The sequence below is a fragment of the Pholcus phalangioides genome, unplaced genomic scaffold (assembly GCF_987345545.1).
Source record: "Pholcus phalangioides strain wild (caught in Gottingen) unplaced genomic scaffold, Ppha-v1.0 ptg000011l_1, whole genome shotgun sequence".
Lineage (NCBI taxonomy): Eukaryota > Metazoa > Arthropoda > Arachnida > Araneae > Pholcidae > Pholcus > Pholcus phalangioides.
The window spans coordinates 17496783-17515709 of NW_028301604.1; the positions used below are offsets into that span (position 1 = coordinate 17496783).

General features: G+C 35.7%; 1 protein-coding gene across 1 annotated transcript; it reads right to left on the bottom strand.

Moving 5' to 3' along the window:
* Nucleotides 1-333: 333 nt before the first annotated feature.
* Hsdl2 (Hydroxysteroid dehydrogenase like 2) lies at nucleotides 334-8979 on the bottom strand. Its single transcript, XM_089239182.1, has 8 exons — nucleotides 8841-8979; nucleotides 6736-6899; nucleotides 5564-5777; nucleotides 5256-5359; nucleotides 1716-1817; nucleotides 1391-1585; nucleotides 1061-1267; nucleotides 334-794 (listed from the first exon to the last, which is right to left on the bottom strand). The coding sequence occupies exons 1-8, from the start codon at nucleotides 8852-8854 to the stop codon at nucleotides 550-552; spliced, it is 1245 nt and encodes a 414-aa protein (XP_089095308.1). The 5' UTR covers nucleotides 8855-8979; the 3' UTR covers nucleotides 334-549.
* Between the last annotated feature and the right edge of the window lie 9948 nt (nucleotides 8980-18927).

The window sequence follows — 18927 nt, forward strand, 5'->3', positions numbered from 1 at the left end:
TGAATATACAAATATATTGAGCTTATAAATACTTATTTCATTTGGTTTTTCATCATTCAAGTTTTACAAGAACAATTTTGTGTATAATTTCTCCAGTGCATCCATCTCACCATATTTAATGCAAAGTAAATGAAAATATGGATGCAGTCTTCCAAACTTGCATCCTACTGCACCCTCTTTTATGGGTGGATATTGCCTTCGTTTCTAACCCAACTCATTAATGGCAGTAAATTGCAATATGGCCAGAGTTGATGTTTTGTGAAGTAGTACCATGTTGCCACATACAAAAAATAAAAGTTTGTTTCCCCCCAGTAACCACCTATGTGTCAGCATAAAAAAAAGGTAATTTTTATTGGAGCAAATCACCACAGGATTTTACAGGTAGGAACAAAAAGTAATGCAGGAGTGCACTGCAACACAGGTTTATCATATCAAAAAGTGATATTTATTCTATAAAAGTCAGAAAAATAAAAATCAATTTTTTTATTTATAAAAAATATATTTATATTTTGTGTCAAAGCAAAATGGGAAAAAAAGTTCTGAAAAATACTATAATTTTGATTTCAGTTCAGCCATTATTTTTTCCAACTTCATCGCAAGACCAACATTTCCTTTCAACTTCAGTTTCCCAGAAAGAAATGCTGTTGTAGGTTTCAGAGAGCCGTCAAACATTTTTATGAAGCTTTCAATATCTAAAGTAAAGGTTACATCTGGCTTTTTTGTAGGATGTTCTCCTTTACCAACACTTCCTTTACCATCTGAGATGTCCAAATACCAAGATTCCTCCTTTGGACCTGAAATATATGGCCAACATAATAGAAATGAAGTTAAAGTAAAAACCATAGTAATAAAAGAAAAAAAAATTATGAAAATTTTAATTTAATTAACAAATTATATAATAATTAGCAAAAAATAAAGCATCACTGTTCACAAATATTACAATTGCATTTACTGAAAAAATTTTAAGTTTTCATCATAAAAAATTTGCAGTTTTTATTCAGCAAGCTTCATAATATTAGAAGAAATTATGAGAATTTTTTACAGGATAAAATAAAATTACCCTGTATTGAAAAGGCATATATTCCTGCTGAACGACTAGCTATATCTTCATTTACAACTGAAATAACTTTGCTAAAAACTTTTTCCACTGGACTGCCATCTGAATCAGATTTTTTCCCAGTTGAAAACGAATCAGAATGAGGGAACTCTAAATCAAAAGACTTCAAAACTTCTGTAGGTACAAAAAAGTCTGGTGTCAGAGAAGCAGCTGAAAAAAATTATAATGCATGGGATATGCAGTTATTGTTTGTATTATTGGGGGGGGGGGATGTTATGTAAAACAAAACTACTATGAAACTAATAATAAAAACAAGTAATTAGCAAAACTTACAAGGATCAACAGCATACTGCTCAAAATTGGAGACTCCTTTCTCTTTCAAAAGAAGTTCATCAATGAAAAACTGTCCAGTTTTAGGGTTTTCATCTGAAAGTATAGCATATGCAGCATCCGCCATGATTTCTGGCTTTCTGCAGTTTCTTGTAATCTCCTTACCACCCAACATTTCCATAGCAGCAGTCGCAATAGCTGAAACCAATCATCATTCAATAAAAATAAAATAAAAATATGAAAATAATTGAATACACAAACAAATCTAATTAATAAGTAATAATAATATCAAAACCTATAAAAAAAACAATGTAATAGATATAGGTACCTGTTAATGGCCACAAAGCATTCACTGATATTCCTTCTGATTTCAGTTCTTCAGCCATACCAAGAACACACATGGACATCCCATATTTAGCCATAGTATATGCTGGATATTTGAAATAATAGTATAGAAATGTTTGAAAATTACAATAAACTACCAAAAAATTAATCCAATTGAAACACACTTATTTTCATAGTTTTCTTCTAATTTAACCTCTTCATTTGCAGATTTTTGGCAACAAATTTGGATGATCTATATTAGAAATATTATCGATATAACTGGTTCCCTTGCTCACATTTCAGAAAAGAAAGAAAAATATTTCTCTTTCAGCCCCCTTCTCTTTCTCACCATCCCCTATTTCAACAGAATGTTCTGTTAATGGACCGGCAAACTCAGAGGGTTGTTAGTAGACATCAAGAGGAACAAAAATTGCAATGGAACATGGTGTTGCAAACCATGTTGAGAGGGTGGAAATCGCGAAAAATACATACAGGTTTCTCTTTAGTTAATTTCCAGTCCAATGACTTACAGCATAATATCAGTGAATAGCATTCTTATTTGTTGGATAAAGTGCACAAGATAAGCCAGATAATAGATTAAGATAACAAATGCTAATAAAAATAGCCAGACTATATTATACTGAACCTCCTTATCTCTCCAATACACAATCAACTACTGATCTATGGATTTACTTTGGGAAATTTTCCCAGAATTCCCTGTGCTTACATTGATTGGAAGATAATGAGTGATGTCACATAATTGCTAATTCACATATACTAATGACACTTTCTAAAAATATATGTGTACCAATTATCTCTTCAAACCCAAATTAAACAAATATTACCTCTAACTTGATAATTACACAAATTATAAACATGTATAATAAATACTTCATTTGAGCAAAAATAAATATATAATTCTTTCAATCTAACACTGTCCCCCCATTTATGGTCAAATCATTCAAAATAATTTTTTTTAGTAACCAAAAATGGCATCTCAAAATGTTTGAAATTGAATCTTTGCCAATGGCTTCATGAATATATCTGCAATGTTAGATTCACTCTCAATTTTTAGTATTTTAACACCTTTTTCAATGAAATCTTTCACATAATGGTATGTTACATCTATATGTTTGTTTGCATCATTTTCTACATAATTCTTAGAATAGTCAATAGCACTTTTTGAATCACAGTACATGATGGGAGTAAACAATTTTCTATATCACATTCTTTGATTATTCTATCTAACCTAACCAAATAATTTCACTACATAAAGATGCCACTGCTATATATTCTGCCTCCATTACAGATTTTGCAACAGTTTTATTGCTTTGCCTACCATGATATAGGTATGCCACATAAAAATACAATAAACCTGTTACACTTTTTCTAGTATCTTTACAATTTGCACAAAATCACTATCAGAATATCCTACTAAACCTTCAGATACATGCCCATTTGTAAAGTCAATACTCAAATGTTTTGTAGCAACATATTACAAAACTTTTTTTATAGCACTAACCAATAAGAAAAACCAGGGTTCTGATTGAATTTTGACAATTTGCATAATAAAAATGACAAATCTGGTCTGCTTCTACTAGCTAGAAACATTAGGGACCCTAATAAATTTCTATAAGGTATATCTTTCACACATTCCTTTTGGTTGTCATTTTCAGGAGAATGTTTCTCATTTATATCAAGAGTAGGTGATAAAGACATATCAGGTTCAAACAATTTTATCAATCAATACAATTATATTGATGCATTCTAATATTTTTCTTATTCACATAAAATTGTACTCCCAAAAATGTATTCAATGGGTCTAATTCTTTCACATGAAATAACAATTTGATCGTACCTTTTACCATATTCAAGTAATACTCATTTTCAGCAAATAATAAAAGGTCATCAACATATACAATTATTATAGCATAACTTTCCATATAACATAACAATTTGTGCTCATGAATTTTTGAAACCCAAATAGTTTTCAGTTTCTCATCCAGTTCTTAGAACCACATTCTACCACTTTGATGCAGTCCATATACCGCTCTATTCAGTTTGTACAGACTGCTCTTTACCTTCCACTACGAATCCTGGAAGTTGCCATACGTAAATCTCCTCGTGTAATTTCCCATACAAATAAGCATTCTTGACATCCAATTGGAAATGCATCAAGCTGAGCATAATCAAAAATACGATCAGAGCTCTAATTACAGTAAAGTTTACTACTGGACCAACAGTTTCTTCAAAGTCATATCCTATACGTTGATGATTACCGAGAATTACTAGTCTTGCCTTGAATCTAGCAATATCTCCTTTATATAGTATCCTTTTTCACGTTATATACCCATTTCGTTCCAAGTATTCTATTTTCTTTGGGCAAAGGTACTGACTTCCATATGTTTCTTTCATTAAATGAGTCTATTTCTTCAGACATTGCTTTATTCCACTCAAAATTCTGTGAAGATTTCTGAGCATGTATATAATGTTGCGGAATGTCAATTAGCTGTTTGAAATATTTGGAAGTTCCCCATTTTTTTTGAAGACATTAAATGAAGCTTGGTTGCTTTCATTTATCTGCAAGTTATCTTGACTACTGTTACTGCTAGACATATTTTTAGATTGTTCCTTCCCTACATTATTGGGTTCCATTCAATATCTTCAGAATTGTAATCTATTCCTTTTTCTTCACAATATTTCTCTATTTCTACTCTACTTTTAATTCTAGGTTCACCTGTTGAGGGATAGTGATAAACTATTCCCTTTGTCTTTCCACTTTGACGAGGTATCTCCTCCTTGATGAATGTCATGGGTCTAGTATTACTAGTACCAGGAGCATCACACTCACTGTCATGTCGTCCTTCTGTTCTTGGTGTGGAACGTTCTCATGCAAATAGCTATGAGCGTGGTTACAATGAAGTTGTGTGATTATAAAAAAAGAGGTAAAGGAAACAGGGTAGCTGGAATGAGTTTTTTCCACTGGTGTTTGGATGAGACATTTCACTCATGAGCGTAAAAAGGTTAAACAAAAAGTGATGAAAAAAATCAAAACTGAACTGTAGAAGATAGAAGAGATGTTATTGCATACCACATGGGGCATCTGGAAATATCTCAACTGGTACCTTTATTACACTGCTGCTGTATGAAGGGGTGTCTTAACGCATGAGCAGGGCCTTAGATCATTGCTTTGCCTGGGAAGGGGGCTGATGCTGGCTGTACATTGGTACATGACCATCTGTGATACATATGAACCAACCAAGCTAGCCATCAAAATACTAGTACCATTCCAAATGGTATTTCTGGGTTAAAAGTCATTCTTTCCAATAAGTTTGTACTAACAATGTACTCAAGAACCTACACCAGCTGTGTGTAACATAGATCACACCTGAAATAACATTGTCATGCTATGTATGTGAAAGGGCATTTTTTTAAATTCAATACAATGCTGACCATTAGTATAACTAATATTAGAAATGAGTGTAAATAAAAAAAAAGAAAGAATAGGTAACTATCGTTTGCACATCAAGCAAATTACACTTACCAACATGATTTTTAAACCACAATGATTCCATTGCAAGTGGTGGACTTATATTTAAAATATGAGCATTTTTTGAATTCTTCAAATAAGGTATACACAGTTTTGACCTTAAAGAAAAAATAAGAATGAAATTATGTATAAGCTTTAATTGTTTTTAGACTTAATATTTTTTACTTTACCCATAAACTTTGATGATATTTTAAGAATTCTGTACAAAAAATCATTTTTTGAGCTAAACAAAACACTTAGGAAAGACACATAACATAAAATAAGAGGATTTAGAAAAAAAAATTGTATAATGTGTTCCTCACATTAAAAATGTTCCTCTGGTGTTGACATGATGCATAAGATCATATCTTTTCATAGGAGTATCAACTGTTCCTGTGAGATGAATAGCACTTGCATTATTCACTAATATATCTATACCTCCGAAAGCTTTAAGTGCAGAATCAACTGCCTTTTGAATATCATCTTCACTTCGTACATCTACAATGCAAGGCAAGCATTTCCCACCAGCATTTTCAACTAAGAATAGAAAAAAAATTGGAGCTGAAGTAAAAATATCAAAGAATATAAAAAAATGGCAAGAAATTACAGGGTATGGGTTTATAAAGCAATTCATTTTCCACTTTTATACATATAGTTTATTAAGAAAGAAAAAAAAATACAGTATTCTACTAAAGAATATGAATACTCTAGACCAGTGTTTCCCAAAGTGGGCGATGGAATGGTCCAAGGGGGCGATAGAACCTACTGATTTAACATAGGATCCTATGGGTTTACTTGAGTTGGGGGGCAATGAGAGGAAAAAATTTCTGATGAAGGGGGTGATGGAACAAAAAGTTTGGGAGACTATGCTCTAGACACTTGATCCGTCCAGAGTATGCAAACATAAATTTTTCTGTGGTGGCAAACACTTTCATATACTAACAAGTACTAAACAAAAGACAAGTATACAAATAGATAAATATTACAGAGGCCTTGGTATGACAACACTATACTGGGGGCCGAGAAGTACCTTCCTATTGTAGTAAAAAAAATATTATTGTAGTAAGTATGAATTTTTAAAATATGGTTGAATTATTGTTATAACAGGGCTATGATTGGGACTTGAAGCAAATATCCACTTATAGTGTCATGTAAAATTAATGGAAATTGTTTAATTATTTTTTACCAATTACCACTGTAACAAAACTATGTGGTTATAGTTTTTTTTTTATGAATATTTCCACTACAATTTTCAAGTGTCCCATGGTTGTCAAGTTAGGCAACCCTAAACAAAAAAAAAAAAAATCTATAGCCTTTAGTTAAATAAGCCTAAAACTCAGATCATCGAAATAAATCTAATCTTAAGCAACAACTGTCAGTGCTGGTTAATGGGATATATAAAACTTGACACAATAAAAACTGAAATGATCAAAACAGATTGAATTATATTACAAATGAATGAAGACACATGAGAGTAAACATACTCTCTGCTTACCTTCTTTTGCAGCAGTGTAAATTGTACCTTCTAGCTTCGGATGAGGTTCATTAGTTTTGGCTGCAATTACAACATTTGCACCATCTTTTGCTAATTTTAATGCAATGGCTTTACCTATTCCTCTACTAGCACCAGTGATTACAGCAGTTTTCCCAGCAAGCCTCCTAAAATGTATATGTACAAATAGATGTCTATAAGGCTAATAAGAATCAAACATTTATAAACGAAGGAAAAATAATTTAATAAATTGAATATTGATGATACGAGATGAAACTGAAATACATCTAGTCAAACAAAAACGTTTATTGGATTTTACTTTGTCTTTCACATTTTTCATGAAGTACTAGATCTGAATATCGACCATGTATTACCATATGCACATAGGAATGCTATTAGTGGAAAAGGATGATATTCAGAAAAGGGGCAATGTGGACAGAAATGTAGGGGGTTGGGAGGAGTAGGGATGCAGAAAACAAAGGCAAAGGATTTCATTGGAATAACTTTAACTAGGGTTGCCAAATTCAAAAACTGAGAAAGGAGGATGCCTATGCGCACCCTTAATAACTTTGCCAAAGATTTCAACAACAGATGGCGCCACTTTACTGAAAAACCCACCACCACAATCAGGGCTGCAACTAGATGTTTGGTCACCCGGGGCAAGTGCACATTTTGGTGCCCCCTTGTAATGTTGGAGAGGTTTAAGAATAAAATTTGGAAAAAAAAAAATCCAAAAACCTGAAAAGGGAGACAAAAGGGACAAATTTTCTAAAACGTAGGACACGTGAAAGGACATCAAAAAGAAGGATGTCTCGTAACCCTACTTCAACATTTTTCAAGGTGATTTTTGCTGATCAAATCTAAAAACATGGATGACATTTTTTTAGGTTGGTGACAGATAATCAAAATCACAAGAGCAAATTCCCTTTATAGAAAAATCTGGGAGTCTATTGAGCACCTTTTTACCTCGGGTCCTTGCATGCCCAGTGTTGTCTTAATGCATGGAGCCCAGGGGCCTTCAGAGAAGAAAGGCTTTACAAAAAAAAGGGGGGGGAAGCCCTTTATAGGGCTTCAGAAAAATCACTTGATCAGGAGGCCCATGATGCTCTTAAGACAACACTGTACATGCCTACCTACCCAGTAAATTTACAGACAATAATTCTCAAATGGAAAATGATATGTATGCATTTGACAGTATATTTTTTAGAGAGCACAGAACTTTAACTAATCGACTAACAAATTATGTGATTCAAATCAATAACCTCTCAGCATATAAATGAAAATTTGTCACTTTGAATTGACAACAGTCAATGAAGTCTTCTAGATGAATTTTTCATCAATGAAAATTGTTCGTTTATTTTTCACGAGCCACTGCCACAAGGCTACTATTCAGTCATACCAACAACTGATGATCAGTACTAATCAATATGTTGATCACAACAACTATCCATGGAACTTGCAACCATAAAGAAGCGCTGAATGTCCCCAATATTCCCTCCCCCTTTTCAGTTTCATGTCCAATCAAAAGTTCAAAAAATATATATGTACCAGAATGGACTTACCAGATAAATTTTAATCAGTATAATAGTCAATTTTTAAAATGTATGAAACAATCTCTAAGTCTTATAAGGGAAATGGTAAAATTAAAATTATATAGGGTGATTACAATTAATGCCTGTTTACATGGGTTAAGTGATTTAGTAATTATAATTTTAAGTTGTCAAGTACTTTAAAAAGTATGCAGACGTTAAGGGCCATTTATACGCTGTTGAGTTAAGTGATTTAGTTGAAAAGTAAATTAGCCAGATTCTAATTCTTCAGTTAAGTAGGCATTAAATAGACAGGAAAATAGTAGGCAATTAAATAGACAGTTCATTTAATTGCTCAAACATTAACACTCGATTAAAATAATCATTTGCAAGGAGATAAAGTTTTTGAAAATATCATGAGAAATTAAATTAAAAATTCCAAAGAAATCAGTGAAATGTTATCAATGACATGACTGGGTGTCTTGTTATTAACTCTTATCTAATCTAAAGGTGCCTCAGATTCAAATAGAAATTATGCTCCAAGAATTATAATATTCTAGAGAATTATCAAGATTTTACCCAGTGTTTAACATTATAGCAGCACTTATAAGCTTGGATTTTTCAGCTTTCAATTAATATTTCTCTAATCGGTAAAACAGCCCACTAAGTTAAAAGTACTAAAGGATGATAAAAAAAAAAAGAGGAAACTTCAGCTCTTTCAAATTACAATTATACAGGCCCTTCAGCTACCTGGCTATTTCCTGTTTAGCTCGTTATGTTTACTTCTTCGTGAAATGACCATACGTCCCGTCTTTCCCGGAACAGTCCCGGTTTCTTCTGCTTTTTTTTGGCCATCCCGACTTTTTACCGAAAGTGTCCCGGTTTTTCCCGTTTTTTACATGAAGCTTATCTGAATTTTTATTCATTATTAAAGTCAAAGAATCAAATTATTTTCCCACTCATAAATTAGATTAAGATGATTACAATTATAAATAAGAATATTAATCTCTCACATTTGTCTTGGTGAACGTTTTATTTCTTGGAATTCATTTAAATCCACTGCAATTCGCAGTAATGCTTTATTTCCCGCCATTTTGATTTTTACGCAATTTCTCAAATATTTGGCAACTTTGTTTACTTTTGGAGTCATTTTTGGCAATAATTGCCGATGTCCAGTATTTTTCCCATTTCCCAGTATTTTTGGAATCCCAATTTCCCGTATTTCTTTCCAGAAAATATGTCAGCCTACTTCTTCGTCTTCTTCAATTATACAGGGCTTTATGCCTGAGGGCCATCCCCTGTTTGAGAAAGAAAAAATATCAAACGCACACAAAAGTGTCTTTTAGAAAGTTATACTTGCAGAAAGTGAACATATACCAGGAAAACATGGAAATCTGAACATTCTCCCATCTCCTCTTTTTGAGAAAGATAGAAAAACGTTATGTTTACAATCTAAAGAAAGAAGCTGTTGTCACACAACAATAGGATAAACAAACAAGGTTTTCTCGTAGCCATCATCTAAATTAGAATTGAATTTTGAAGTTTTCGGGTTTATTGGCCGACATGATGCCTTTCGTAGTTTCGTTCGCACGGGTGGCGAATATGAGTATTTCCCGGGACAGTCTCGGTTTTTTTTTGGCCGTCCCAACTTTTTGACGAAAGTGTCCTGGTTTTCCCGTTTTTTACAGGAAGCATACTTGAATTTTTATTCTTTATTGAAATCAGAGAATGAAATTATTTTCCCATTCATAAATTATAAGTATATTAGATAATTACAATTATAAATAAGAATATTAATCTCTCACATTTGTCTTGGTGAACGTTTTATTTCGTGGAATTCATTTAAATACACTGCAGTTTGCAGTAGTGCTTTATTTTGCGCCATTTTGATTTTTTACGTAAGTTCTCTAATATTTGGCAACTTAGTTTACTTTTGACGTCATTTTTGTCGATAATTGGAAATGTCCCGTATTTTTCTGTATTTGTAGTCCCAATTTCCCGTATTTCTTTCGAGCAAATATGGTCAGCCTACTCAACACGAAACTTATTGAAACCCTACGAAACAAACTTGCGGCGTGCGTGTTTTTTACCCCTCTCTGTTCTCCTCAACTTTTCCCTCCTTTTCGTTCTCCACGGCATTCCCCCCCCGCGCAAATTTACCATCTTTGTAGATGAGTGAATATTGATTCTGTTACGTAAGAGGATTTTTTTTTCCCTCAAAAAGTATCAGATATATATATCGCGTGCATTTATCAAATTTTGAATGCTTATTCAGAAAAATTGGATAGCAATACTGTTGTCAAAATATTTACACGCATAAATTTTGATTTACACACTGTTAGAATACTTGAAACAAGAAAATGCAAGTACAGCAGCAGGGAAAGTCACAACCATCCATTTTTTCCATCTTTGGCATATCCTCCAGCCCAAATCGTGATTCTCTATTGGCAACATAGACACCGAAACATAGGGACTGAGGCCATTTGAGCCCCCCAATGAATTTCGTATGGGGGGGGGGGGCTGACCCCCCCCCCCCAATAATTTCTGAAAAACAATGCAATGCACCTTCTCTCTCCTGCGTATGCACTTGAGCCCCGTAGTATTACATTGTGATTATAACCACCGCAAAAGTACTAGTTACTCACTTGTACACGCCCTTTTCCATAGCCTAACTTCTTATTGTCCTAAAACATCGGAGATATTGTACTAATTATTCGCAAATGGTAACATCAAAGTTACCTTCTGGTGCCACGAGATATTTTAGCGATAAAATACAGTAATAGAGCTAGGGCCGGATTAACCATTAAGCAAAATAAGCATGTGCTTAGGGCATCAGGGAAAAAAGGGGCAACACAAAAAAGTTATCAAATGCATATTTTTTTTCCAGCATCCAGCAAAAATTCTAGAATTTTCAATTGATTGTATAGTTGAAGACCTTATCAAAAGGATAGCAGAAATGCACAAAAAATAATAATATTGCAAACTAGAAACCACGTTGATGCTGAGTTTTTGGAATGAGATTTTGTGCAATTTCCATGAAGTAAGATTGGGCCTTCTTAACAGCTTATAGGGGAGCCCTTGGACAAACTGATTTTTCTGAGCCCCCCAATCAAGCTAAAATTATCTGCCCATCAATTTGTTGCTAATTGTAAACAGACCTAATTGTCATGAGGTCTTCCGGGTGAGACCCAAACACTAAGAGTAATCTAAGTTCTGCAGAATAAGGACGTGAACTTGGAAATGTGCAAATCTTTATGAGTCATTAAACTAATCCACTGTCTATTTTCAGGGGCGGATGCAATGAGTATCTGCAATGAATGGGGTGCGAATGGGCGATGATGAATTTAGGAGTGTTATTTTATCTTTAATTGTTATTACCTGTTCTAGACAGGTTCAGCGCCCCTCTGGCGCATTAGCCCTACCAGTAAAATAATCCCGAAAATTCACTGCTGTTTTTCCAGCTGGATGAAATGCGTCAAAAATCACAATTTTCACTGCGAATCATTCAGTCCACTATTCTCAGTTTGAAATTTTGCAAGAAAACTTTTTGTAATTTTTGTAATTCTTTTTCCTCTTTCACCCCTGATTTGGTGCCCCGTACTTCCGCATAGGCTACACAGCCTAGAGCCAGCCTTTTGTGGTTTGATCTAGAGCCTAGGATGTAGGTATAAAAACGCCTTAGTTCCATCTACCGTAGAAGTGAAACAAATGCTTCTACTGATGTAGATTACAACTCGAAAATGTATCAGAAAAAAAAGGTACTAATGACCGCGGTTCACTAAAAATAAGATGATTGTGAGCATAAGCGCCGTAACCTAGGGGCTGGAGGTCATTTCAGCGCATGAAGTGAGTATTGTCGGAGATTTATTTATTTATTTATTTATACAATATTGTTGGCCCTTGGGCCTATACAAGAGGATGCGATTGAGAATGACAAAGATATTGTTTGATGTTGGATAAAAAACTAGTGATAGAGGGAGATTCAACAATAGAGCTTGGGAGTTTGTTCCATTCACCAATGGTATGAGGAAAGAAGCTGTATTTAAAGCAGTCAGTGGAAGCAAAAATAGGTTTTATTTTAAGGGAATGGTCGAGTCTTCTAGAGATGTAGGATGGTTTGGCTAAGATACCAGAAGTATCCATGTTGAACTGACCATGGAAAATTTTATAAAGCAATGTTAATCGAGAGATGAAACGAAGAGTAGAGAGAGGGAGGAGATGAAGTTCATTTTTAAGTTCGGACACAGAAATGAAAGATGACCAGCAGTCGTGAACAAATCGGGCGGATTTATTTTGAATAGATTCAAGTTTGTCTATATTACTGGAGGTGTAAGGGTCCCAGATTTCAGCGGCGTAGGAGAGGACGGGGGATATATAAGTTTGGTAACAGAGAAGTCTGATATCCCGAGTAGAGTGTTTAAGATTGCGGCGGAGGAAGAAAAGTTTGTTAAGACACTTCTGGTAAATGTAGTCGATGTGTTTGTTCCAACGTAGGTCGGCTGAAATAATGACACCAAGGTATTTGATATGTGAAACTTGGGATAACGGTAAATGATTGATGGAGTAGGAGTATTCAAGAGGAAGAAGTTTACGGGTAACTTTCATGTGAACCGTTTTTGAGATATTCATTGGCATTTGCCATACGGAACACCAGTCGGCGATGGAAGCCAGGTTATGTTGGAGAAGTTCTTGATCAGATTGATGGAGAATGATACGGTAAATTACACAGTCATCAGCAAAAAGTCTAGTGGTGCAGTTGAGGGATTGAGGAAGGTCATTGATATAAATTAGGAAAAGTAACGGGGAGAGGACCGATCCTTGAGGGGTCCCAGACTTTACGGAGGCGGATGACGAGTTATGATCATTAAAATGAACAAACTGTTTACGGTGTTTTAGGAAAGCCTCCACCCAATTAAGTAATTGAACGTTAAGGCCAAGGCGGGAGAGTTTGAGAAGAAGTTTATCGTGGGGAACTTTATCAAAGGCTTTAGAGAAATCTAGGAATACGACATCAGTTTGTAGGTTTTTATCAATGGCTTCAGAGAGGTCGTGGATGAAGAGGGCCAGTTGAGAGGTAGTAGAGAGAGATTGTCTAAAGCCGTGTTGGTTGGGGAAAAAGAAGCTGATGGAGTCTAAGTGGATACGGATTTCTTTTGCTACAATATGCTCGAAGATTTTACAGCAGGAGGAAGTGATTGCTATTGGCCTGAAGTTAAGGGGATTGGAAAGTGAACCCGTTTTGTGGATAGGAATAATTTTATTGATTTTCCAGTCGTTCGGGAGGGTAGCAGAATTTAGTGAAACATTGAACAGGATTAAAAGATAGTCGGCGACTTCATCAGCACAGAATTTAAGAATAGAATTTGGGATGTCGTCAGGGCCAACAGAATGGGGTTTCAGTTTTTTCAAAAGTTTTAGGATACCTTGTTTGGAGAAGGATATAGGGGGTGAGTTGTGGATAGAATCAAAAAAAGAGTATTGGGGAGGAGAGGGGTCTATTGAGAAAACCGAGCAGAAAGCTAAATTGAATTCGGTAGCCATCTCTGAAGGAGAAAATGTATATTTATTTGAACTTCTCAGGGAAGTGGGACCAACAGATTTAGGTCTAAGATAACTCCAGAATTTTGTTGGATTGGTTTTTAAGTAATGGGGTAGAGAATGAGAGAGGTATCTGGACTTTTGGACGGAAATGAGGTTTCTGAGGTCTCGGGTGGAGGCTGAAATTATGGATTTCAGTGAATTGGATTTGTTAGTTTTATATTTGAAGGCGATTCGGCGGATTTTCCTCTTTAAATGAATAATATCTCTGGTGATCCATGGATTAAAAAAAGACTTAGGAGAAACATTTTTAATTGGAACTGTAGTTAAGCATTTGTCTATAATACATTTAAAAGAGGTCCAGAGGGTGTGGATATTGTTAGAAGAGGATATGGATAAGAAATCATTGAAGTGAGAGCGAAAAATATTTTGCATAAGTGGATAATTTGCCTTGTTGAAATTACGTTTAGGGGCGAGTTTGTAGGATGGGATAGAGTGGCGGAGGGAAAAGTTAATGACTGGGATATTATGGTCGGAGCAACCCTCAAAGATGGAGGTGGAAAGGACTGAAATTCGATTGGAGGTAGCAATGAGATCTAAGGTAGAGCTGGAGATACTGTAAGGTAGAGATACTAAGATTCAGTGGTTGCTTTTGAAGTTGGTTTATGAAATACTAACAAGCAGTTGATGGAAAAATTTGTTTTTAAATGTTTTCAAAAGATTTTGAAGAAACAAATCTAAAAAATCTAACGTCTGTCTTTTTGGAAAATATAAAAGAAAAATTCCAAAAACTTGCAAAGATGTTCCAAAAGAAAAAAACAGGGGGGGGGGGGCAAACTTTCAATGCTCATACTTATAAATATTCACGTCATAATTTTGCCTATTAGATTAATTACTTCCGAAATATAAAATTTTAATTTTTTTAATTTATAGATTCAATGTCGAGAACAAAATATACTTGTAGGGACCGGGGGGGGGGGCACCAAAACCATTCAAGAGCTTAGGGCCTTCAAGCGTCTTAATCTGGCCCTGAATAGAGCTACACTACTAATACGTCACAGTGATTTAGGGTGTCGTTGGAGTATTTCGAGATGCAGCCGAGTTGCAGACACCGTTCGAATTTTCCATAGTGCCTCAGAAATTTGGTTTCGTATTACTAATACTACAGTGGAACCTCCCCTAATGGACACTTCCCGTTAACGGACACCTCCAGTTAGCGGACACTTTTCTGATACCCGGCCCCGTGGAATAGGGCTTTAATGTATTTCACTTCTCGATAGCGGACAGTAAAAGCAGACAAACTCTAATTTTTTTCAAAACTATAATTCATTAATTTTTGTCCATTAATCGAGAATTTCTCATATTCAACGGTGATTATGCATAATCCCAAGCTTGTATTGGTAAATATGAGAATCCAGTAATCAATTACTTGATTAGCGGAACATAAAAGTAGTCCAGGATGGTGAATTCGAATGGTAATGTGTGTTGGTTTTGTTTGTTGATACATGTGAAGAAAGCCAACATAGCAAGTTTGATAATGTTAGGAATGTTTATCTTTTCTTCACATTTATTTTAATTTAATTCAATTTTTATTGTAAAATACGCGTAGTACACGTATGTGCGAGTGAAAATAATTAATTGGTTTAGTGAAGAGATGTGAAGTGATAAATGTAGTGAAATTTCAAATCAAGCTTTCTTTATTGAGACAATTGGTGATTATGCATAACCACCGCACCGACGTTCACTTTTACATACACACACACACACACAGTAACATATACATTTTAACATTACCATTTATTGGAACTAATTGCGACCGAAGTCAAACGTCGTCGTAGAAACATGAAAGTCGTATAAACGAGGTTCTACTGTACATCATACTCCCCATTAGCGGACACTCCCCGATAACGGACAAAAGTTTTGGTCGCATTTGTGTCCGTCATCGAGAAGTTTCTACTGTATCACGATTTCAGTTTTAAAAAAAACTGAAGGAGTTGGAAGAAATAACGCACATTGAGACTCACTGAAGTCGTCTCGATAATCCGAGATAAATGGGATCATCACCTCGGGATATCCGGAAAAAAATCCCAGAAAAATTAGATGTTGGATTTATGTAAAAGGGAGAACCTTGTAAAATATTTAGATACATGGAAACCAACCCCAACGTAGGTGTTTTCATAAAGTTTGTGGTAGAGAAGATTTTATTCTTGTTTGATAAAATCTGGATCGAAGTGATTTTTAGTTTCTTGGTGAAAAAGCAAGAGGCACTGTATTATTATTTTTTTCAATTTGAAATTTATTTTACAATTTGTATGAATACATGTTATATGATATGATATTATTGGCAACCAAGGAGACGAATGTCCGATACTGGTTGTTACAATGAATGTAACGGTGGAGGTGCTATAAAAATTACATATGTACAATATCAACATGAATTCATAATATAGACTTAATATTGACCCCCAAATACACAAAAGAAAAATAATAATAACATGTTAATGATACACACATTTACTTTGGACCTTTATGATCTTGCCGATTTTGTTCCTATTTTACGAAATGGGATCTGCAATTCCATTTCAAACTGAAATCATTCATATTCGTAGAAAAAAAAAATATTTAACAATTTTTTTATCTTTCTATACTCCTGTGTGATTCCCCCCCCCCCCCACACACACACAGGAGTATCATACGGGAAAATACAGGATATTGCCAATTAAAATTTTCGATTATTAAAAAAAAAGTGACCAAAAAATTATCTATTGCTTGAAAATTCCTAAAATATGACCGATGGCTCAAAAATGCTTAAAGTATGACCAATAGCTCGAAAATGCTCAAAATATGACATCATGAAAAAATATGACATATCAAAAAATTCAAGGCCTAATTATGACTGTAGCCACTGACCGTGGTTGGTGAAATGGACATGAGATGAAATATTGGTGAAATGCGCATGAGAATCGTATTACAAAAATGAGGGTCAGATTCCCACATTCAGGCCGCAGTGTTTTTTTCTTTCTTCCATCTTCGCGTTTCTTGATGATCTTAAATTTATTTTCCTTCATCGTAATTTTTTTTAAACCGTTGTACAAGTTAAATGCGGCTCATTTTTAATGCTATCATGTAACCAACTTTGGATTCACTTGTTCTCGAAGGTGGACGGACGTAGGAATGCAGGTCCGTATCCAGAAATTTCGGGAGGACCCCTTTCATTTCGGGGGGGGGGGGGAGCAAAGTGATAGAACAAATGCATTTGTCCATCTTTTTCCCTTTTTTCGGTCATTTTCTCACATTTTGGAGGGAACCAAAATGTGACTGATCTAATGTATATATGTATATATGAATTGACATCATCATCATCGTGCCCCCCAGCAATAATGACCTTCTCCCCCCCCCCAAACTTCCAAGTCTATCTCCGCCTATGCTTCAGTCTAATATTCTTGGGCAAAGTTGATCTACTCTCTTCCACGTATTCAATATATCAAGTCAAGTTTTTTTTTATATTTAACCACCAAACGCGAGTTGCACGGGCAGGGCAACACCAGGGGCAGGATTAAGACGCTTGAGGGCCCTAAGCACTTAAGTAATTTTGGTAACTACTCCCATTTTTATGCCATTGGCGATTCAACGATTTTTTACGTTTAACGGCTTATAATTTTTACTTTCAGACTTTCTTCCCGTTTAGCTTTAATTGGCAATATCGGATATTTCCCATCCGTAGTAACTTGGCAAGTATGGGTACGAACGTAGTGCAGGCAGATTTTCTGATTCCGACGGTCAGCGCATTACGGATTGGTAAATAACCAATATTCAGGTTTTTAATCACTGTATAACGGCACCGACTTCCGGAATCAGAAAACCTGCCGCATTATGTTTTCACCCGTAGGCTAGTAGGAATGTCCAACGGGGTTTGATACCACGAAAAAATGGCTTGAGTTAGGTTCGACCGTCCATGTACGATCCCGTTCAGTGCACACGATCTCCAAGGAAAGATTGCGATGTTCGTTGCCTCTGTAGTCTAGTGGTCTAGGGATAAGACATTCACCGGCTAAGTGAAAGGACGTGGGTTCGATTCCACGCAGGGGCAGTTGAAATTTCTTTCATTCCAAAATATATCTTCGCATTAGCCAGCTGTTAAAAACCTTTGTATGGATACTGGAGAGTGACATCATCCTCGGTAGGTCTGATCTGTAGATAGCTCTCGCTATTTGTAGGTCGCGTTCCGTTGAATCGCTGCGTGTAAATAGCTGTTCTGTGCAATAAATTTTGTGTTGTCCTGCATTTGTTTCATCCTCTGTTCATTTCAAGGGCTTGCGAGAGAAATTACCCGGAACAATTTGATGTCAGAAGAGGGATAATCCAAGGACTTGAATCGTAAAGACGAGAAGGATGGATATGGACGAGATGCGAGAATAGCTGATGAATGTTATGAGCCTGATGAAATCAAGCAACGTAGACGAGATGAACAAGCTCAGCCGTCAACGGCCATTGCCGCTGTTAACACCTCCATCGCTGACGTGAAAGAGGATATCACCGCCGTGAAGCAAGACATCGCTACCGCCGCCACCAGTATGAAGAACGACATCGCCGCAGTTGAAAGTAGGATGGACGCAGTGGAAGGAACTGTTACCGCAGTCAACGAAAAGTTCTCGAAAGGATACTGGAGCTCGAGAAGAAAATCCAAGAGTCAATGTCTTCCGCGAATGCCCACCTTGTCATGGCAGTGATAGCCGAATTCAACCGTCTGAGCATCAAGCCATCGACATATGACGGAAATATATCGTGGCCGATCTACACAGGACCCAGTTTGAGATGATTGCTTCCGCGAACGGATTGGGCTGTGTACTCGAAGCCTTCCTAGCTGCCGCTCTCTGAGGGGAAGCTGCCGAAGTGCTTCAGGTGCTCACCACCGAAGACCTATCCAACTATGAAGCTCTGACAAACGCACTGGAGCTTATGTTCGGTGAGAATTACATCAAGGACTTCCACCGGCTGCAACTGAAGACCAGACAGCAGAAAGCTAGCGAGGCATTGCAAGAACTGGCCATGAACATCGAGAATCGAGAGGCTCTTGCATTTTTCATACCCCGATTGCTCACTGGACATCAGGGATGAATTGACCTTG

Bases quoted from the DNA above. Each gene is read 5' to 3' on its own strand.
- Hsdl2 (XM_089239182.1), bottom strand. The intron at 1,586-1,715 runs GTACCTATATCT...GATTGGTTTCAG, and splicing joins TGCTTTGTGGCCATTAACAG to CTATTGCGACTGCTGCTATG. The intron at 795-1,060 runs GTAATTTTATTT...CATATATTTCAG, and splicing joins ATATGCCTTTTCAATACAGG to GTCCAAAGGAGGAATCTTGG.